Raw genomic sequence first — 23,497 nt, 5'->3', positions numbered from 1 at the left:
TCAATTTTGTATTTCTTTTATTTTAAAAAAACTTTTAAAAGGAAAATACAATTTTTTTTTTTTTTTTCACATCTCCGTTCACAAATTATATATATATATATATATATATATATATATATATTCTTATTTTATATAATTTATGATAAATTAAATATTAAAACTTAAAGAATAAGATTTTTTTTTTATTTTTTACTATTCATAATAATAAACATATATAAAAATATATATACACCATGGAAATTTATCAGAAAAAATAAAAAAAAAATACAAATATATACATATACATATACATATACATATACATATATATATATATATATATATATATATATATATATATATATATATACTTATGTGTTACTTTTTTTTCTTTTCCTTATTCATTATTTCATAAAATAATATATATCTAAATACATATATATATAAGTATATATTATTATTTATATATATATATTTTTTATTTTAATTTATTTATTTTTATTTTTATTTTTTTTTTTTTTTGTATGACGAATTGTATAATAATACATTTTTTTTTATACATTTATACCATGTAATTATTTATTCAACTAACATAATTTATTATTTTATTTCATTTTTTTCACAATTCTATAAATTATTATATATATATATATAAGCATAAACATATTCAAGTATATATATGCCTTTACGTTTTTAATATAACATATTAAAAATGAGAAAAATTAGTATATCAAAATACATACACACATTTGTATATACATTTTTATGTTTTAACATGCATTTAATATTTCAAACATATAATGATAGATTCTAAAAAAAGGAATAAGAGTAGACAAAAAAAAAATGATGAAATAGAAAATGTGGATAATCCACATAAGGAGGAAATTACTAAGAGAACTAAGAAAGAAGATAAATCAACACAATATGATATTAGTTTTAATCAAAATATGGATATATTTATAAATGAAGGATATTATGTGCAAAGTTGTATTATTAAAGAATTAGAAAGTCATTTTAATGATAAAGAAGGGATAACCAATGTATATTATATATATGAAGAATTAAAAATAAATAAAAACATTAGTACTAAGGTATATTTCTATACATGGTTTTATTATTTTGAAAATATGATATTAAAGCTAGACAATTTTTTAGATATGATATTAAATTATTCTTATTACTTATTGAACGATTCATGTAATAAAGAACGCATCTTCTTTTTAATTGAGACACCCCTTAAATTAAATATACATAAATGTATTGACAGCACAGGGCATATCTCTATAAATTTTAATCATAAAATGTTTAAAAATATTGAAAAACTAATTTCAGAACAAGAGATAAATAATACAAATAAAAAAAACACACAAAAAAATAAAAAGGATTATGACAATACTATAGAAGAAAATTGTGAATCAAATAGGTATAATCAAAATATTAATTCACCTAACAAATCAATTGATATGGAAGATGATATGGAAGATGATATGGAAGATTATGTTGAACATAATATTGAACATAATATTGAAGATGATATTACAAATGATATACAGAATGAAAAAGAAGATTATATAATTAATTTTTTAAAACAACAAAAAATAAAAAGTATCCTATATATTAATGATATTTTCGAACCCGAACATTTATCTATTTTATTTCTACTTCATACAGGAATAAAAGATGAAACAATAAATTGCATAGAAAAAACATATACAGATGGAGTATTTAATGATGAATATTTAAATAAATCTGATTACAATGAATTTGGAATATTAAAAGGGTATGATATTATATTATTAAGATATTCATATGAAGTTATATATTTTTATAAAGAAAAAAATACATCCATATTCTCTGATTATAATATACAGAATAAAGATGACGATCAAAATGAACGGAAAATGTTTTACCCTCTAAATCATAACAATAATGAAATTGAGAATTTAAATAATGAAAATGAAATAGATAATTTTCATAATAATAATAATTTTTATTATGAACAAATATTAAATGATCAAAATAAATATCCTATTATGCTTACGTGGAAACCTCATCTAAGATATGTAAATAATTCTACACAAATTGTACTTTTAGATGCACTAAATATATCTTCCGGTATGGATGGATATATTGATGATAAAAATTTTAATTTTGATGTTCTAATAAATGATGAATATTCTTATTTAGTTCAATATAAGACAAAAGTGTCTATCTGTAGATTAATATATGCAGTCACTTCATTGTTTCAAAAAAAATTAAAGCCAATGGTACTGTTTTAAAAGGAATGAAAATATAAATACATGAAATAAATAAATAAATATATATATATATATATATATATATATATATATATATTTATATTTATATATTATGTCCATTTTATTATATCCTTATGCTTACATAAAAGTAACACATTACAGTTCATATGTATAAAATTAGAAAATGTACACACATGTTATTTATTTCTTCAATTTATTTAGGTATATGTTCCCTACTGGTGGTACAATGAAATAGCATTTTGTGAAAATAACTTGGATGAACCAGCAAATTTTCAGTTATATGTTCTAAATGTAATCAAAAATAAGCATACATACATACATATACATATACATATATATATATATATATATATATATATATATATATATATATATATATATATATAACATTACCATATATTATACATATTACAGAATACTTATATTAGTTCCTTTTTGTTCTTTTTGTCATTAGGAATTAAAGAAAGATGGCCTCTTAAAAATAGGTTATAGGAAAATTCATTCTACAATATTTACCATGAATCATAAAGGTATTGACATAAATAAATATAAAAAAAAAAAAAAAATTATTCCATTTTTATGCACTATCTTTCATATTCTAGCTATTTTTTTTTTTTTTTTTTTTTTTTTTTTCCTTTTTTTTTCTACAGATATAGACTATATTATAAAATTAGCCATGAAATATGACGCTATTCTTTGTACTAATAATAATGACATAATTGAATATTATTTAGAAGTAATTAAAAATAAATATATAAAAACTAAAAACATATCATTTATATGCATAAAAAATATATATGTACACACAACACAAAAAGTAACATGCCGTAATTATTTTTATAAATTTTATTTTTTAGATGAATGCAAATGCCAAAGTCTCCAAATTTATTTCTAAAGGAACCTTTTTTGTATTAACCAATTACCTATAAGTAGAAACATTGCAAAACAAAAGAAACGATTTTCATTTAATTCAAAAATATCTATATTTTTCTTTTCATTCCTTTTTTTTTTTTTTTTTTCTTTCTATAAGCAGTAGCTTACTAAAATATATATATATATATATATAATTAAAAATTTTTTGTATTGGTTTCATATATTTAACTTTATAATTCTTTTCGTATATGTTTTATTCCATATGTTTCAATCTTTTTACGTATATATTTATATTTAAGTATACGTTTTTTTTTTTATGTATTAATTTAATTTAATGTTTAATTATATTTATATTTTAATTAGTAATTTAATTTTTTTTTTATAAAAGCTTTGTTTTTATTTTTATTTTTAAGTTTTTATTTTATTCTTTTATTTTTATGTTTTTATATTATTCTTTTATTTTTATGTTTTTATTTTTCTTCTTTTTTTTTCTTTTTTTCTTTTTTTTTTTTCCAATTTATTATAATTTTCCTTTTCATAGAAGAGGATACTAAATAAAAATTTTCATTCATAACAAAATCTTTCATTTAAAAATATAGATATATATATATTTTATGTGGATGAAAAAATTGAATGAAGCAAAATGTAAAATATATAATTTGTAATATATATATTTTTTATTTATTCTTATAAAAAAAAAAAAGTAGATGAAAATTAATCAAATTTGAAATATTCTTTATCAATTTTAATTTGTATAATATTGTAATAATATATATATATATATATATATATATATGTTCTTCCATTGTAGTTATGGTAACAGTAAATTTTTTTGAAATAATTTTAACATCTACTTTTAATATATAAATATTATAAAAAAATATTTACTGGAAAATGGAAAAAAATGATTCGTATTTATTGAGATATCACAGGAACAAAATTTTGATTCACCTTTTATATGAGTTAATAAATTATGAAAAATATAAGTATACAATTAATATAGATTTTGAAAATGAAACATCATATAATTATATAGAAAATATTATAAAATTGTTGTTTAATTATATATTTAATTTAAATGAAGATTATTTAGATTATGACACTACCGAAAAAAATAGTATAAATACAAGTTTTTCTTCATGTTCATCAGATATTATAAATGAAGAATATCTAAACTCAATAGACCATGATAATATTTTTAATTCCCTCTTTTTTAATAATATGTACATTAAAGAACATACAATAAATGATCATTGTGTAAATGAAATATATAAATCAGACAATTATAAAACTAAACATTTATATAATAATATAAAGGAACAAAATGTAAATAATGTAACTCAAAATAATCAAGTAGATTGTTCACATGAAGATATATGTGAAAAATATACAGAAATGTATAACAATGTAACAAAATTATCTAGTAAACAAAACAATATAGAACAAGAAACATTACCTACTTACATTCAAAATGATAATAAATATATATCTTGTGATATAAGAAATAATGACCAACTTTTAAATAATACGGTTTTCAATTTTTATTTAAATTGTAATAAAAATAGTAAAACATTAAAAGAAAAATTAAAAGTAGAAAAACAAATATTAACAATTTATTACAAATCCTTTTCTTCTACTATCATTGATATGCTTTTAAATAATCCAAACATACATATACCTGATATAATTATATATTTCCTTTTTAATCATGTACAAAAAATTGAAGATATCTCTTCTTACTTCAAAAACCAATCTTATACATTCGATACAATACATTCCTACATAAAACAAATAAACAACATGGATAATAAAAATATAATTAATAAACATACACCTTTACATACTTTTGAACATTTTAAACAATTATATCATAAGGAACCATCTGAAAATATTCAAAATGAAAACAATATTAATTATTTAAATAATGAAACGGAAGAATATAACGAACAATATTCTGACAGTATAGACATACATTTGCACAAATTTATAAATGATAAGGAAATTGAGTCAACAAATAATTTAAATTTTAACATAGTCGAATTTAAGAGTATTCATATAAAAAAAGAAGACCCTTTCATGTTATCAACGTACAAATATAATTTTAAATTAAACAAATCAAACAATTTATTAAATAAATTTATGAGCATATTAAACTTACAGTTAGAAAAACAACTTCACTTCAAATTTTGTCTTGATATATTTTTTTTAAAGAATATGAAATTAATTAGTTTAGAAGCTTCCAAACCTTGGATTTTTTATTGGTGTATACATTCCATACATATATTATATAACACATTTGAAATTGAAGAAAAAATAGGTAAACCTACATTTGATTATATTAAAAAATGTGTTTTCCTTTATCTAAACAAAATAAAAAATAATGATGGAGGATTTGGTGGAGGATTAAATCAATATACACACATTGCAACGACTTATGCAGCTGTCTGTGTTTTTATATATTTACATGATGAAGAAAATAACTTTTTAAGTTTTCTTGATAAAAAAAAATTACATTCTTATATACTAAAATTGAAATGTACAGATGGATCTTTTAGAGTACATATAAATGGAGAAATTGATATGCGAGGAACTTATTGTGCTATATCTATTTGTTCTATGTGTCATATATTAACAAATGAGGTTAAAAAAAATGTTGAAAAATATATTTTGACATGTCAAAATTATGAAGGGGGTTTTACAAGTGAAAAATTCCAAGAATGTCATGGAGGATATTCTTATTGTGCCTTAGCTACCTTATGTATATTAGGAAAAGTTAATAAAATAAATCTTAAAAATTTAACACATTGGTTAATGAATAAACAAAGTAATATAGAAGGTGCATTCATGGGAAGAACAAATAAGTTGGTCGATTCATGTTATTCATTTTGGATGGGTTCCATATTCTTCTTAATTTATGAAATATATATCTTAAAAAGTATACTTTTTAATAAAGGTGACATAACAAAAAATAATCCTAAAGGTGAATATGTTATTATAGAAAAAGAGAATGAAATAAAGGATTATTCAAAATCACATGAATTATGTAGTGAAAAGGATATAAACTCAAATACATATACAGAAAATATAAAATCAAATTGTTTTAATAAATATTTAAATCAAAATAATGATAATCCTAATAATTATTTATGTGAACAAAAAGATGTTCTAACATATCATAAAATGCCAAATGAGCAAACAAAATTGTTACACCATCAAAATGTAAAGAATATATCAAAAGAATCCAAAATTATGGAAGATATATTATTTTTTGAAAATTACAAAAATGAATATATACAAAAAAATGTTCTGTTCAATGAAAATTTTTTAAAGCTTTACTTATATTTATGTTCACAAAATAGTAAAGGAGGAATGAAAGATAAACCAAAAGAAAGGATAGATTATTATCATACGTGTTATGCTTTGAGTGGATTATCCTTAGTACAAAATCATTTATCATCATTAGATAAAAAGAATTTTAAAGACATTCAGAATAAAGATATATATAATAATTTAAATAAAATACATATACTATATAATATCACAGTTGATAAAGTTTATAATAGTTATAATTATTTTTCTCCCAATATTCCCTTAAATCAAAATAAAATTAATTATAGAACAGGTAAAGGGGCATATTTATATTTAAAAAGGTTACTACAAGAATGAAATAAAATGCAATGGAATTAAAATGATATTATAAAATTTGTGATCGTTATTTTATTTAATATTATATATATATATATATATATACACACATTTTTAATGATAAATATAATTATATTCTTGTATTTTTTATAATTAATTATTTTTTTAATCATTTTTGTAATATTGTTTTTCTTTTTTTTCTTTTTTTTATATTTTTTATATTTTTTATTTTTTTTTTATATGTGCTCTTTATTGTTCCTTTTAAAATATTATTCCGACAAATAAACTTTAATATATTATAACATTAAATTTTGATGTTTTGAATTTTTTTTTTTATTTAAAAAAAAAATTAATAAACTTGGCACTATTTTCCATAAAAAAGAAATATATATAAATACACATATATATATATATATATATATATATATATATGTATAATACATATTTTGAATAAAAATATTTTTGCAATTTATATTACAACTCATATATATTTTCTATTTTTCTTTTTTTCCAAATATTTTTATAATTTTTTAATTTATTATTATATAATTTATAAGTAGTTTTTATATAATAATATTTATATATATATATATATATATATATATTTTATTTGATATTTAAAAAAGATATAATAAAAATAATACTCGTAATAAAAATTTTATACACATTTTCGATTTTCTTTTTTTTCCCTATATTAATTTTTCATCATGTTTGAAGAAAGGAAAAATGTATTTTTATCCAAATATTTTAATATATTGAAAACAAATTTAGTACCAAAAATTGATATAGCAAGGTATGTGTAAAATAATAGATACTTATTTTTTTTTTTATTATTTTATTTTTTTGTATAAATAATATGTGACATATGTTTTAAGGCTATATAGGATTCATATGTATATATAGTATATCATATTATAATATTACCATTATCACCTTTGTACATATAAAATATTTCATTTATTTGAACAATACATGAAACAAAATATATATATATATATATATATATATATATATATATATAATTATATCCTTTGGAATATTTTATTTTATTTTATTTTTTAGATGTGATGCACCTAAAATGTGGAGAATGGCAATGGGCGGTATGGACCCTGCTACACCCCAAGCTGAGTCGTTTATTAATTTTCACAATCACACTGTTACTTATATGGTTTTTATTATGTTTACTGTTCTTTTGTCATTAAAAAGATGATATATATATATATATATATATATATATATATACAAATTATAAATTATTATTTCATTTCATTTTTTTTTTTTTTTTCTATTTTGTACAAAATATGATTATATATATAGACATACATATTAGTATACAGTTTCATTATATTATATTCCCTTTTTGTAAAGAAACTTATATTAATTTTTAAAACTCAAAAATTAACATAAGATATTATATGTTCTATAATTTTTGTGAATATAATAGTTAATAATTTATAAGATAAAAAATATCCTATGCATATATAGACATATACATATATGTAATCATGAAGAAACTTAATTTATATTATCCTTTCTACTTTAATGAAAAGGTAACACTAAAACCAATGTGAAAAAAGTTATAGTGTGAAAAATCTTACATACGAACAATATTACACGTGAACAATCTTACATGTGAAAAACCATGTAGTATGAAAAATCATATAGTGTAAAAAATCATATAACGTGAAAAATCGAATGGTGGAAATACCATGTAATCGAAGAATCACATAATGGAAAAATAGTATAATGCAGAATTCATAAAATATGAAAGTCATATAATAAAAAAAATAAATAAATAAAACATAGGACAACGATAAAGGAATAACAAAAAGGAAAAATATAAAATATAAATATATTTTTATATATATACATATTTATTGAGAACATAGAATGTTTCCTATAGTTTTGTTATAAATTAAGAATATATAAAATCTAATATAATCTATTATTTTATAGATAATAATATTTTATATTCCCTTTGAATCGTTATTGATACACATTATTCACAAATTTGTTTACATTATTTTCCTTACTATTATATATATCATCCTTTTTATATATCACTGTAGCTTGTTCATCATAATCAATAACCACTGGATCATAAAAAGTTAATATCCTATATTTTATATTTTTATATATTAAAATTTTATCTTTTAATTTCTCAAAATATAATTCTGCATTTAAATTATAATTTTCAGTAATCTCTTCTATATCTTTTTCGTACACTTCTTTGCTTTCATTACACGGTTTTTTATGTTCCATATCTTCTAATTCCATTTTTTTTTTCTTATATCTTTTTTTGACCACAAAATATTTATTTTTTTTAATTTTTTGAGATCTTTCATCTTCTTTTGAATTTTTCCCAATATGTTCTTTTTCCACTTTTATAGTGTCCTTATCAAAATCCTCCTTCATATTTTTTACTTCATCAGTATGACATATGTTATTCATCATATCTTTATCATCATATAAGCCTTCCTGTTTTTCTTTACATGTACTTGTGGATAATATATTTTTTTCGTAAAAAGTTAATTGATCCAATAATAATATAGATTCATCATCCAAATATATATAATTATCCTCATTACATAAATTATTTAATTGTTTTGATAAAGAATTAGACGAACCATCCATTGTATTTCCATCTTCTGAAATGGTATCCGAATTAGTATATTCATTAAATGGTCTTAATATATATCCATAAAATGTATAGGAAGGTCTTGAAACTAATACTGTTTTTTTATCAACAAAATGCTCATTATAATTTAACAAATTAGTATATGTTTTATTAATTATTAAATCATTTTCTTCTAACATTATTTCATTTTTTAATAAAACAATATTAGTGTACCAACTATCACATGTTCCATATTTAGTACCAAAATGTTCACCCTTTCTTATTTCCACATCAATAGTTATTAGGAATCCACAGAACGGACCACTTTTCTTAACACAAAATATATGATTTCTCTTTTGTATTACTTGATTAATTATATTTTGTTCTAGATATAAATATTCTAATATACCAAAATCAGTAGTATCTTCTTTTCCATCACTATTTAAAGTCAAATTGGACCAATCTAAAGTAACAGATTGTAATAATTTATTTTTAGGGCTAATAATAGTTCTTTCAGGATATTGATCACTTTTATATATTATATTATCTGTATATGGAAACTTAACAGGACAATAAAATGTGGTAACACTATATGGAATACTTTTGATATTCATATTAAAGAATTCTTCACAATTATATAATTCGCTGTTAGAAGAAAATTGATGGTATGTTAATTTCTTCTCTTTATTCATAATATTAACATTCAATTTTTTGTTATTTTTATCCTCCTCACTATTAATATTACTTAAATTTTTATCGTCATATTTTATATTATCATTTTCGTTTATTTTTGTTACACCTACTTTTGTATCTGTTCCTTCATTTCTCAATTCCCTATCTTTTAAGGAATCCATTTTTGAAACGGATAACTCCGTAGTACTATTATTCGATGAATTCCAATGTGTTAAATATTCTTGATATTTTCTATAGGAAAATATTTTCTTATGTAAATCCAAATATATATCAGCCACTCCTTCTTGTGAAGCAAAATCACCAATGACTTCACTTATAATTAAATCATAATTAAAATTACGACAATAATGTTCATCCAAACTGTTGTCCTTAAAGTTATATGAAAGATTCTTTCTCTTTAATTTTCTATGACTATCGTTTTCTTTATATTCATATACCTTTGAATAACAATTTATAATTTTAATATAATCTTCTAAATTATATCCTTCTATTAAATTTTTGGCCATCTCAGAAGCATCTTTATTAACCTCTAAAGCATCTACATGTTTTGCACCGTTTAATATAGCATTAATGGATAATAAGGATAATGGACCAGTCCCTATTTCAATAATGTTTTTATTATAAACATAACAACCTTTGTTATTTTCAAAAAAAATATATGGATTATTCCCACTCTTCATATTATTTAATTTATATAAATTCATGCTGTCCATTGTATTTACATTAGCAGTATTCATCATACTATTAATACTTTCAGTATAACATAAACTTAAGGTATTATTATCACCATTGTTTGAATTATTCATATTTATACTATTACTCCTTATTGAATTAACAGAACATGTATTAGTCCAATTATTTCCATTCTCTACCAAATTATTACTACTTGATTCACATGATACATCATTATGTCCAGTCCATCTCATAGCTGCTCTATAATAATGTAATCTATTAAAATCATTTAGCATAGTTAAATGGTTATATAAATTAAATTGATTACATATAGATAAGGTATTAGGTTTCTTTCCATATTTATATTCAGTTTTAGTTGCAATATTATTTTTTATAAAATAATTAATTTTTTCTTTTAAACTTAAATTTCCACTCCATGTTCTAATCCTTTTCGATATATCATGATCTATAATTTTGCTACTTAAATCAATTTCTAAATTTTTCAAAAGTCTCCTATATTTCTTTTTTCCTCCACTGTCATTATTTGTGTTGTCATTCTGGGACTTTTCTTGGTTATCTTTCAATTCACCAAGACATTTATTTATATCCTCACTAATATTAATGTCTTCCTTATAGTTATTATTATTATGATTAAAGGGAGTAGTAGTTACTGAAGTATTAGTAGTAGTTGCTGAAGTATTATTAGTATTTGTTGTAATTGTACTAATATTTCTAATAATATTATTATTATCACTTATCATATCATCATTCTTAACACTAGTATTCTTCATTTTTTTACTTCTCTTTGCATTTTTTATTTCCCCCTTTTCCAAACGTTTAGCAACATTTTTTTCTTCATGAACATTATCCTCCGCATTTGTATTTACATTCTTTTCCGTTTTAGATATAATATCATCTACAACATTATTAATCTTATTATTATCACTATTAATAATATCTTTTCCGTTTTTTTCATGCAAATTCACTTGTTCTTGTACTTCAATATTTTTTCTTTTCATACACTTTTTTTTATTTTTTTCTTCATCTTCGTTTACTTTTAGATCATTCTTTTCACTATCCTGTGCACATAATTTCTTGTTTTTATATTTTCTTGTATATTCCCTCTTTTTATTTTTGACATTGTTCAGAAGAGTATAATCATTATCTCCCTCATTTATTATGGGACCATTTAATATATCATTGCAATTTTCCATTGTTTTATTTATTTCTTTTTCTTTATTTATATCATTTATTGATCCTTCATTTTCTTTTATAAAACAATTCTTGTCCTCTTTCTCATTTAAAGTTTTATTGTTTTTTTGATAACTATCCATTTTTGTAGAATCTATATTATTCTCATATATGGTATTTTCAACATTATCATTCATCACATTATCGTTAAAATTATTATGTTCATATACATTTGTATTAACCATTTTATTTTTTTTTTCCTTTGTTGTCAATTTATTTTTATTTACTTTTTTGCATCCTTTATTATTCATTTTATATGATTCCTTAATTTCATTTTGATATATATCAAGTTCAGTTTTATTTTCATTATTTTCATTATTATTAATATTAGCATATAATTTTGTCGATTTCTTATTTTTTTTCATTTCATTCTTGAGATTTTTTTTTTCATTTTTTCCATTACATGGTAATACATTGACATCACATATTTTATTATCTTTCTCTTCCTCGTTCATATTCTCATCTTGTACTTTATATAAAATTGCTCCATCCTTATTTAATACATTAATATTTAATGTTTCATTTGTTGAATTGCTATTGATGTTCAATGTATTAGGGTTTCTTTCCCCTTCAAAAAGGATGGGATCTTTTTCTTTCAATTTCATTTTTTTGTCCATATCCAATAAATTACCATCTTTTCCATTCTCTAAACCACAAGTTATATTATGTTCATCTTTCTGATTTAATATAACAGTATTCTGATGATTATTGATCATATCTGTATCATTCTTTTTTTTGATTGCTTTGGTATTTTTTTTTTTCTTTAATTCATTTTCCCTATTGTGAGAATTTTTATATGTGGGTCCTGTCCCTTTTTTATTGTGTTTTTTATAAACCATTATATCATATGATTTTTTTTTTTTTCTTTTTTTTTTTTTTCTACAAGAAATACTATGGTATATATATGTAACTATATATTTTATATATGCATAAATTATAACACTTCATTTGAAATACATTCACAATGAATGTAACACGTTATATGTAAGATGCTATATGCAAGATGTTATATATATGATGTAACATATAAAACGTTATATGTACTATCTATGATATTTTACGTAATATTTAATATATAAAATGTTATATACACTATATAAGATGTTCTATGTAATAAATAATATAACTATATGTTATATAAATATAATTAAAATAGAAAAAAAGTATTTATATTTTTTACTTTTGTTCATTCATTTAGTTCATACTATGCACACTACGTATATTTTTAAATATATGCATCATAAAAAACATAAGCTTTATAAATATATATATATAAATATATATATATATATATATATAAATCATATCATTAGGATAATATAAATATATACTTTATATAAAAATTATAATATCAAATTCTTATAAACATATAATGAATTGTAATAAAATATATAAATAAAAGAGATTATATAAATTAATATATATATATATATATTAAAATCTCTAAATATTCATATTTATGTATACACAAAATATGTTTATATTATATATTTTTTTTGAAATGCATCACACTCATTATAAGTATAAATATAAGAAGAGGATATAACTTAACCTTATAATAAATATGGCGCTAGAAAATGTATACACTTTTTTTTTTTTTTTTTTCAATTATTTTTTTTCTTTTTTTTTTAAATTAATATATATATATATATATATATATATATATAATATTTACAATAATAAAAAATAAAATAAAATATTTCAAATTATATATACATATATATAATAATAATCATTCACAATTATGAAAAATCAAGTACAAACAAAATCATAATTTTGAGAACATAAATAATCTTGATAAACAATTATTTTTTTGTTTTTATTTTTTTGATTTCTTATTAAAACGATTTATTTTTTTTATTATTTTCCTGTTTCTTATATTTGGATAAATAGAAATTGTATTATCATAAGAAGAAAAAAAAATTAAGATAAAATATATATATTTAAAAGTTATATTTTATATATATTTATGTATGTACATTTTTCTTTTTTTTTCTTTTTTTTTCTTTTTTTTTATTTTATTTTATTTTATTTCATTTTATTGTAATTCATTTATTTTTGACAAACATGTAAAATATTTACAAGATTATGAAAATTAATATGAAATTCATATAAAGAGTTCCAAAATTCCTTTGCAATTTTTTGTGTACGTATTTTTTTTTTTTTTTTTTTTTTTTTATAATTATTACATCATCCTATTCTTCTTAAAATGCTGTTTTATTTAATATAATTATATATATTATATATATTATACATCATTCCTTTTTATATTATTTCTTTATTATTTTCCATTCGTTTGTGTACACCCTTTTTAGAATAAGGAAATAATCAATAAAAATTTATATCCTTATTTAAGGACTTATCAATTTTATGAATATGAATAATAATAATATGCTTAATTACAAAATTTATATTATCAATATATTTTTTTTTCTTACAAATAATTGCACTCAACAAAAAAAAAAAAAAAAAAAAAAAAAAAAATTAAATAGACATTATATTTTTTTTTTTTCAAAAATAAATAATATATAATTTTATTCCGTGAATAAATATATCCTTATGGGAATAGTAAAATACTAGCTTAAGCTTTTTCCGTACATATTATTATATATATATTATATATATATATATATATATATGTATCCATTTGTCCTTTTCTAAAAAATAAGGTAAAATGTATATAGATATCTATATGTGTGTACATATTTTTTATCCAAAATAAAAACAACTAAAAAAATATATATATATTAATATATATATATATATATATATATAATAAAATAAAAAGGAACCTATAGTATTAATAGCCAGAAAAAAAAAAAAAAAAAAATTATTTATATATATATATAAAATGAGGAAATAAAACATACACAAAATAAATGCAAAAATATATACGTATATATAATTTTTTTTTTAAATATGTATAAATTGTACAAAATATATGAATAGTAATTATAAGTAATAAATTTAAAAATGAACAATATGATATTTTGTATATACAAAATTTTAAGAGGCATATATAAAAACAACATTATAAATAACACATATATATATATATATATATATATATATATATATATATATATATATGTATTGTGCGTATTTGTAATTATTTATTCATTCATATAAGAGGATAACATTAATTTTAAATGCTATAAAATTATACCTAAAATTCAGATATATGAAATTCTTGGAATTATTATAAATTACATGTTAAACCATATTTATTAAAAATAAATATTAAGAAAGTCTCCAAACATATATTCTTCACATTCGGATTAATACACATTTGAATATATTCATATAAATTATAAATATTACTACAAATATTTTTATGCCATAAAAAATCATCCTTGTTATGACTTATATTTTTATGAACATGAAATTTATTATTTACAGACATATCATATTCACATGTGTGATCTCCTTTTTTTTTTTTTTTCTTTATCTTCTCTGATGTTAAGTTAGATTCATTCATACATTGTCCTTCCTGAACTTTTTTATTGTAAACGCAAATATTTTTTTTCTTTTTATCATTTTTAATATTTCCCTTATCACAATATATATTAGAAAAAATATTATTTTCTTGATCATTTAATTTATCAAAAAAGTCCTTTCTATAAGGATATATAGTATTATATATACATAGATGACTAATATATGGGAATATTAATAAAGATATTTCTTGCATTAATAAAAAAAAATCAATAAGTGTTAACCCTTGATTTTTGTTTATATATTTACTGAAAAATACTTGTCTATTAAATAAATATTCTAAATCGTAAATATTCATTTTTTTTTTCCTTTTACTTTTATATTTAGTGCTACTTAATCCAATTGTATTAAAGTTTACAACATTGTTACAATTGGGAATTAATGTGAATGGGCAAAATGTAACACAGTTATAATTAATAAAATTGGAGGTAAGAAATTTATTATCATTATTATTATTATTATTATTATTATTATTATTAATATTATCCTTATTAATATTATCATCCTTATTAATACTATCATCCTTAATAATACTATCATCCTTAATAATACTATCATCCTTAATAATACTATCATCCTTCTGAATATTCATTTGGGTGGTTAACATATCTTCCATTTTTTCCGAACTATTACATTTTTCATTTCGTCTTAAAATTTCCCCACTTCTTGAAGATATATCACTATATTCACCATAAAAAGATCGTTGTTCTGTTTTTTTCGAGCCTTGTGTATTTTTAACACCATAAAATTTATGATCATATATACTTCCATTAGTTATATCACTACTATTCCCTAATTGAACATTTTTATTCACAGAACATTCAAAACTACTTCTCTCCACCTTATGCACTTTATTTTTTTTGTTCCTATCTAAATATTGATTATATAATAGATCTTTGACAATTTGGAATATTTGATTCTCATTTGAACCTTTATTTATATCAAAGCATGTATTGTATGTACTATTATTTGGTATATAGACATTATCAATTATATTATTTATTTTAATATCTGTACACATACATAAAAATGTATTTTTGTCCATATAATATTCCAACTTTTTCTTATTTTTCTTTAAATTGTTATCATATTTATTTAAAATAAAATCAAACAAAATATAACAATTGTTATATATCTTCATTTCGTTATAATATTTTTTTGTTTCTTTTTTTAAATTTATATATATATTTTTTTCTAGCACATCATTTTTTAAAGGATGTAATATATCTTTCCTTATTTTAGTATAAGATTTCTTAAAATCTAATGAAATATTCTTATTATATAAATCATCTATATTTTTTATATCGTTACTGTTATTATTATTATTATTATTTATATATCTAATTCCAAGTACATTTAAGCAATTCATATATTTATATAAATTAGATCTTATCATAATTAAATTTTCAATTTTCTTTTTAAAAATATTATCACTAATATTTCTATATAAAGATTTATAAGTTTCTATGTCATTAGTTAAAAATTTTTCTAATTGTATATCCTCATGGTTATCTATTTGGACATATGTTTCCTTATTTAAAATATTCGATTGGAATAATTCTCCTTCATCATCCATATCATTGTCTTTATTATAATTATATATATCATTATTATATTCATTACTTGGTATATTATCAATTTTTTTATCATCTATATGACTTGAACCTTTTTCAATATCAGAATAATTATCAAACATCTGTTCTCCTGAATAACTAACACCACTTTTATGATCAAAACAATCTAATATATCATGATGCTTCTCTATATTTTCTTTATATTCATATGAATACTCATCATTAATATCATTTCTTTTGATTTTTACAAAATTTGATTCTTTATTATATTTATTTATATCAATATTTTTTTTTTTACTACAAACCATATCATCAAAAAGAATTTTTTGAAAAAAATTATTTTTTATTTTTTTATCATCAAATATAGTATCATCCAAATGATCGTGAACCACATTTTGTATATTGTCTTCATATTTATTATTATTTAAATTTTTATTAGATAATTTATTAGAATTAACTTCTTTTAACTTATGAATACCATTAATTTCATTCTTCTCATTTAAAGAATCATTACTGATTTGTTCACGTTTATTTATATTATTTGACAAGGTAAAACTTCCAATGTCATTTTCATCAACACATGTATCAACATTACTCATATATTCTTTTTTGAGAAATAAATTCTTTTTTACCTTACTCTTTTTCTTTAGCATATTTTTCATTCTAATATTATTCAAATAATTATTTGGGGAAAGGTTTTTACTGAAATTATATATTGAACTTTTTTCACTATCAGAAGATGGATTTATTTTTGTATAATTAAATATATTTCCTACTCTATTTTGATTTTTAGATATGTATGATATATTTGTTGTATTAGTTACACTAGATATACTACTTCTACTTGATACATTACACATACTAGATATATTTGATTCTGTATTATTTCTTACACTTAATTTACTACCCATACCTTCATTTCCATTTGAAACATTTTTTATTTTTTCATTTGTAAGTAAATCAGTATTGTTTTTTTTATCTATACAATATCTATCCTCTGAATAAAGTGAAAATTCCTTAAAAGGATTAATTTTATTTGTATGTTCTTTTCCTTTTATAGATAATTTCCCATTTGTAGATAATTTCTCTTTTGTAGATAATTTCTCTTTTGTAGATAATTTCTCTTTTGTAGATAATTTCCCATTTGTAGATAATTTCCCATTTGTAGATAATTTCCCATTTGTAGATAATTTCCCATTTGTAGATAATTTCCCTTTTGGATTTTTTCTATTACCCCTAAAATTTGATAAACTCCTAACACTGCCATTAGGGTTCCTATTATTATTATTATTATTATTATTACTAATATTATTGAGGTGACCTTTTGATGATATCCTCTTTTTATTATCAAAACAAATATCATTTTTTTTCGTACATTTTTCATATTTACCTTTTTGAACCATAACATTGTTAGACTTTTTATTTTTTTTCTTTATATATTTTTTATATATTTTCTCATATACTATTAAAAACATTTCACTTATGACAGGCTCTTTAACATATCTATCAAACATACTTTCTAGTTGTATTTCAAAATTAGCATAATTTGGATCAATATAATCTATCCTTAAAGAAGGATTAGAATTTACCTCGAGCAACCATGCTTTTCCATTATTATCTAATAATATATCTAAACCTATTAATTGATAGAAATAAAAATTATTATGGAAATTATATTTAATTTTTTCTTTTATATAAGAATAAATAGCTAAAGATGTTAGACACGTAATTTTCTTTATTTGTTTCCATATATCATCTATATCATATCCATTTTTTTTTAAATAAATGAAAACATCACTTAATAATTGTTTATTATTATTTTTGTCATGTATATTCTTTTTCCTTATATATTTATCATTATCTTTATTTATACTATAATTAGTTAAATGAATATATGTATTACAAATATATCGTTTCTTTTTTTTATATTCTTCTGTACATAAACGAGCAAAACCAACTTTAGATAAATATATTTTAGGATAATTTTTTCCTGGTAATAATAAAATATATATCCTAAAATCAAACTTCTTTTTATACATTAATAATGGGTTATCAATATACTTTTGAATTATATAACTATTATATCCATTCAATATATTAATATTGATATCATTATATTTGTTTATTATCTTTACACCTATACCCATACTACCGCAATCGGGCTTCATTATATAATATTCTTTATTATTACTATTCAATATATATTTTATTATATTTTTATTTTCTGGTAACACAAATGTATTTGGATAGAAATTAAATAAGGAAGGAAATATTAAGGACAAGTGAGATAATAAAAAAGTTAATGTTTTTTTCTTCGTATACATATATATTGATGGTATTCTATTAATAATTTTTTTCTTTTTCATATAATTATAATGATCAAAATCGTTAATATTATAACCAATCCAATAAAACATACCTTTATTTATATTATCAATATATTTCTTCCAATTTAATTTATATATACAAGTATGTATTAACACTCTTTCATATCTAGATAATTTCGTATTTATTGTTATAACATCACTTTTTTTTTCTTTATTTGATTCTTTACTTTTATTATTTAAAAACAATTTCACCATTTTATCTTTATTCCATGGAAGTGAAATATCATTTGATATATTATTAGTTCTTAAAAATGAATTTTCAATATTATTATCTACATATGTATTCTTAATTACTTTTTCTTTATTAAATTGTATATAACCACCTTCTTTATTATTATGATCATGTGGGAATTTGAAATTATCATCCCTTGTTGTATTGACTGTCCAATTATTTTCTGTATTTAATTTTTTTTCTTCATAACTACAATGAATATCTTTAATATTATAACTTTTAGAAAAATCACTATTATTATTATTATTATAATTATTGTAATTATTGTAATTATTATCATTATCATTATTATCATGTAAAATATTATGATTTATTTTTTCTTTGTCCTTTTCAGAAATTATTTCTTTCTTATTACTCATAAAATCATTATTACCATAACTTTTTTTTTTTTCCATATTATTGTCTATCTTATCATAGATTTCATTTGGACAAATAATTTTTCCCTTATAAAAAACATCATCCTCCTTTTGATGATTATCGCACAGAGGCTTTTCTATTATTGTATTAGACATTGTTTTTATAATAAGACTATCAATATTAGATACATTACTTTTATAATCATTATATTTTATATTTTCATTCATACTCTCAATATCATAATTATTTTTATCTTCTCCTTTTTCAATTTCTTTATTATTATCACATATTTCATCTACTATGAAAACTTCATCTATATTTTTTTTTCCAATTTTATTTAATAGTAAATTATTTTTCTTATTTTTTTTTTTCAATAATTTGATGGTATGTTTCATTTTTTTTATTTTTTTTCCAATTTCTTTTTTCCTTTTCTTTTTTTCCTCTTTAGCATTCATATTTAATTTATTTAAATAAACTATATCAAAATGTGTTTGACTCTCCTCATTTCCGTTCTTGTCTCGATCATTCTTGAAATTATAATTATTCCCAATATTACTAATAATAACTGGTGATGTTCCTATTTTTTTATTTTTATTACAAAATGTATAATTTAAATTATCTTTGTCTACACATTTATTATTGTTGTCATTCTTTTTTATATTCTTCATAAAATCTATATTTCTATCATTAGTTTTAATAGTTTTCAAGAAAAGAGGTTCACTTTTAATAACTAAAGAAACATTTCTTTCTTGATTATTTTCAAATCTTTTTTTTTTGGAGCTATATAAATAATTTATATTCTTTATATTATCAATATATTTTCTAACTTGTAATTTATATGTTTCCATATCATTTTTGACATTCATAGGTTTATCATAATTATAATAATTATTACTACTACTACTATTACTATTATTATTATTATTATTACCAATATAATTATTTATATTATTATTTATATTATTATTTATATTATTATTTATATTATTATTTATATTATTATTTATATTATTATTTATATTATTCTTGTTGCTATTATCATTATTTTCCTCCTCTTCAATGCTTATTATGTCATTCATTTTGTGATCCATTTTTATGTTATGTAAATTGTAATTTTGTTTATTTTCTAATATTGAAGAAGCAACATGCGTTACATTTTCATGATTTATAGTATTATTATTTTTTTTATTTAAAAGACATATACCATCAGATTTAGATGATGCATAATTTATATAGTTATTTTGTTGAATTATGCTTGTTTCTACATCCATATTATTTATATATTCTTTTGTATCCTTTTCTGTATTATTCGATAAATTTAAAATTTTTCCCACAGGTGACATATTTTTATTACCTTTTATTTTATCACAATATACATTTTCATTATCCCATTTATTATTAGGATGCATAATATTCTTTATAACATTTTTGTCGTCTTTATAAAATACATATTTATTATTCTCTTTATTATATATAATGTTACTTTTTTTTTTTAAACCATTCTTATAATGACAATCAGTTGATAACAACATTCCTTTCTTTATATTTACGTTGTTTATATCTTCTCCATTCTTTGTATTATTATCTAACACATTAGTAACAATATAATGATCCTTCTTCTTATTATTTGTTATATTATCGTTATAATATTTCACGTAATTATGTTCATCATTTCTTACATAATGTCCCTTACTATTCTCTGTATATTTTTTACTTACACAAATGTTATTATATATATTATTCTTATTATTATTATTATTGTTATTATTATTAGCAATAATTATTCCGATGTCTTTTTTAATATTATATTCATCTTCATTCTTCTTATAAATATTACATTTCATGTCACATGTTCCATTGAAAGTATTTGTATTTTCCTTACTTGTCCAGATTTTACCATTCTCAGAATAAAGGCCATTATAATTATTCATCATATTCTTAGAAAAACTATTCTTATTCAATAAATAACTTTCTTCTACTTTATCAGTTGTCTTGTTCTCACTTCTAAATCTAATTTTTTTATTTTCATATTCCTTACTTTCGTATCTGTATAGTTTATTAATATCGTAATGTGTATTCCCCTTTGTTTTTATGGCTTCAAGAAAATTTTTATTATTCATAACAAGATGATCATTTAGCATATTATTACTACAAAGAATTTTTCTACTATTATTATAATGATATTTACATTTCACATTATAATTACCATTTACATAATTCTTATAATAATTTTCATGATCATTTTTCTTAAGGTCTACTTTTCCGAATGGATATTTTAACTTTTCATTATTATGTTTCAAACACATTATTCTATTAACATTACAATTTTTTATTTCGCTTGTTTTGTTTTGTTCATATATAATATTTTTAGTCATATTATTCTCCACAACGTTACATATATTCTTTTTATTAATTTTTAATATATCATTTTGTTTTTCATTCATATTTATATCTGTAGGATCAATAACTGGAATGTTGTTACATTTTTTATTATTTTTTTGAGTATCTTGATTTTTTATATAAATTATAGAGCTATACATTTTTTTATCATTCTTTTTACTATTATTTATATTTTTTGCATATAACATTTTTTGCAAATTGTTCCTAAATAAATATTGTATATTATCATCATAATTATATTTATTAATATTATTATCATTACTTATAACCTTAATATTAGTACTGTTCATATGATCATCTTTTATATTTGATTTCTTTAAAAAATACGCAGCAGTATTATTCTGCTCCTCTTTACTATGAAAATTGTTATGCACATACATTCCGATATTTTTTACATAACTTGAAGATCTTCCTCTTGTTTTTTTATTTTCCACATTGTCATAATTACAAAATGTTGTAGAATTATTAGGATTCACATAATTATTAATATGCGATAGGTTATGAACAACATAACTTTTTGATATAATATTTTTATCTTCTTTAATTTTGTTCTCCTTGGAAAAATAAAAAAATGGTTCCTTCATATTTTTTAAAATATCCTTTTTTTCATTAACATTATTATTCGTATATTTATTGAGACAGTTATTAGGTGTGTTAATAAATGAATTACATGGTACATAATTCAAATTCAATTCATCATTTCTATTATTTATGAGATTTATATCATTCTTATTATTACATCTTATTAAATTATTCTCCACATAATATTTTTCACTATTCATATTAATGTTAATAGGCTTATCTAAATTCCATAAAAATTTATTATCTACATTAAAATGAAATATATCACCATTTTGTTCTCCTTCATTTATTGTATCTTTTTTATTTTTGTCCAAATATTTTTTCATTGAAGCATTCAAAACATTAAATGAATTTGATTCTTCATAAGATTTTTTAGCATTTAATGTATATATAGGAGGATATAATATTTTAGATTCATTACTATTTTTATATGGATTCATAATTTTCGTTAATATATTAAG

At 19.4% G+C, this 23,497-nt stretch overlaps 5 protein-coding genes across 5 annotated transcripts; 3 read left to right on the top strand and 2 right to left on the bottom strand.

Moving 5' to 3' along the window:
• Positions 1 to 779: 779 nt before the first annotated feature.
• PF3D7_1147600 (conserved Plasmodium protein, unknown function) lies at positions 780 to 3,187 on the top strand (the record flags this gene model as incomplete). Its single annotated transcript, XM_001348115.2, has 5 exons — positions 780 to 2,246; positions 2,460 to 2,549; positions 2,713 to 2,788; positions 2,909 to 2,994; positions 3,116 to 3,187. 5 exons carry the CDS (start codon positions 780 to 782, stop codon positions 3,185 to 3,187), a joined length of 1,791 nt encoding a protein of 596 aa, XP_001348151.2.
• Positions 3,188 to 4,025: 838 nt separating this feature from the next.
• Positions 4,026 to 6,797, top strand: PF3D7_1147500 (protein farnesyltransferase subunit beta; the record flags this gene model as incomplete). Its single annotated transcript, XM_001348114.2, has 1 exon — positions 4,026 to 6,797. The coding sequence occupies one exon, from the start codon at positions 4,026 to 4,028 to the stop codon at positions 6,795 to 6,797; it is 2,772 nt and encodes a 923-aa protein (XP_001348150.2).
• Positions 6,798 to 7,483: 686 nt separating this feature from the next.
• Positions 7,484 to 7,986, top strand: PF3D7_1147400 (conserved Plasmodium protein, unknown function; the record flags this gene model as incomplete). Its single annotated transcript, XM_002585400.1, has 2 exons — positions 7,484 to 7,569; positions 7,839 to 7,986. The coding sequence occupies 2 exons, from the start codon at positions 7,484 to 7,486 to the stop codon at positions 7,984 to 7,986; spliced, it is 234 nt and encodes a 77-aa protein (XP_002585446.1).
• A 776-nt stretch (positions 7,987 to 8,762) lies between these two features.
• On the bottom strand, positions 8,763 to 12,848 carry PF3D7_1147300 (conserved Plasmodium protein, unknown function; the record flags this gene model as incomplete). Its single annotated transcript, XM_001348113.1, has 1 exon — positions 8,763 to 12,848. One exon carries the CDS (start codon positions 12,846 to 12,848, stop codon positions 8,763 to 8,765), a length of 4,086 nt encoding a protein of 1,361 aa, XP_001348149.1.
• Positions 12,849 to 15,208: 2,360 nt separating this feature from the next.
• On the bottom strand, positions 15,209 to 23,476 carry PF3D7_1147200 (tubulin--tyrosine ligase, putative; the record flags this gene model as incomplete). Its single annotated transcript, XM_001348112.1, has 1 exon — positions 15,209 to 23,476. One exon carries the CDS (start codon positions 23,474 to 23,476, stop codon positions 15,209 to 15,211), a length of 8,268 nt encoding a protein of 2,755 aa, XP_001348148.1.
• Between the last annotated feature and the right edge of the window lie 21 nt (positions 23,477 to 23,497).

The sequence above is a fragment of the Plasmodium falciparum genome (assembly GCF_000002765.6).
Source record: "Plasmodium falciparum 3D7 genome assembly, chromosome: 11".
Lineage (NCBI taxonomy): Eukaryota > Apicomplexa > Aconoidasida > Haemosporida > Plasmodiidae > Plasmodium > Plasmodium falciparum.
This window is presented reverse-complemented; position numbering and strand designations above follow the sequence as displayed.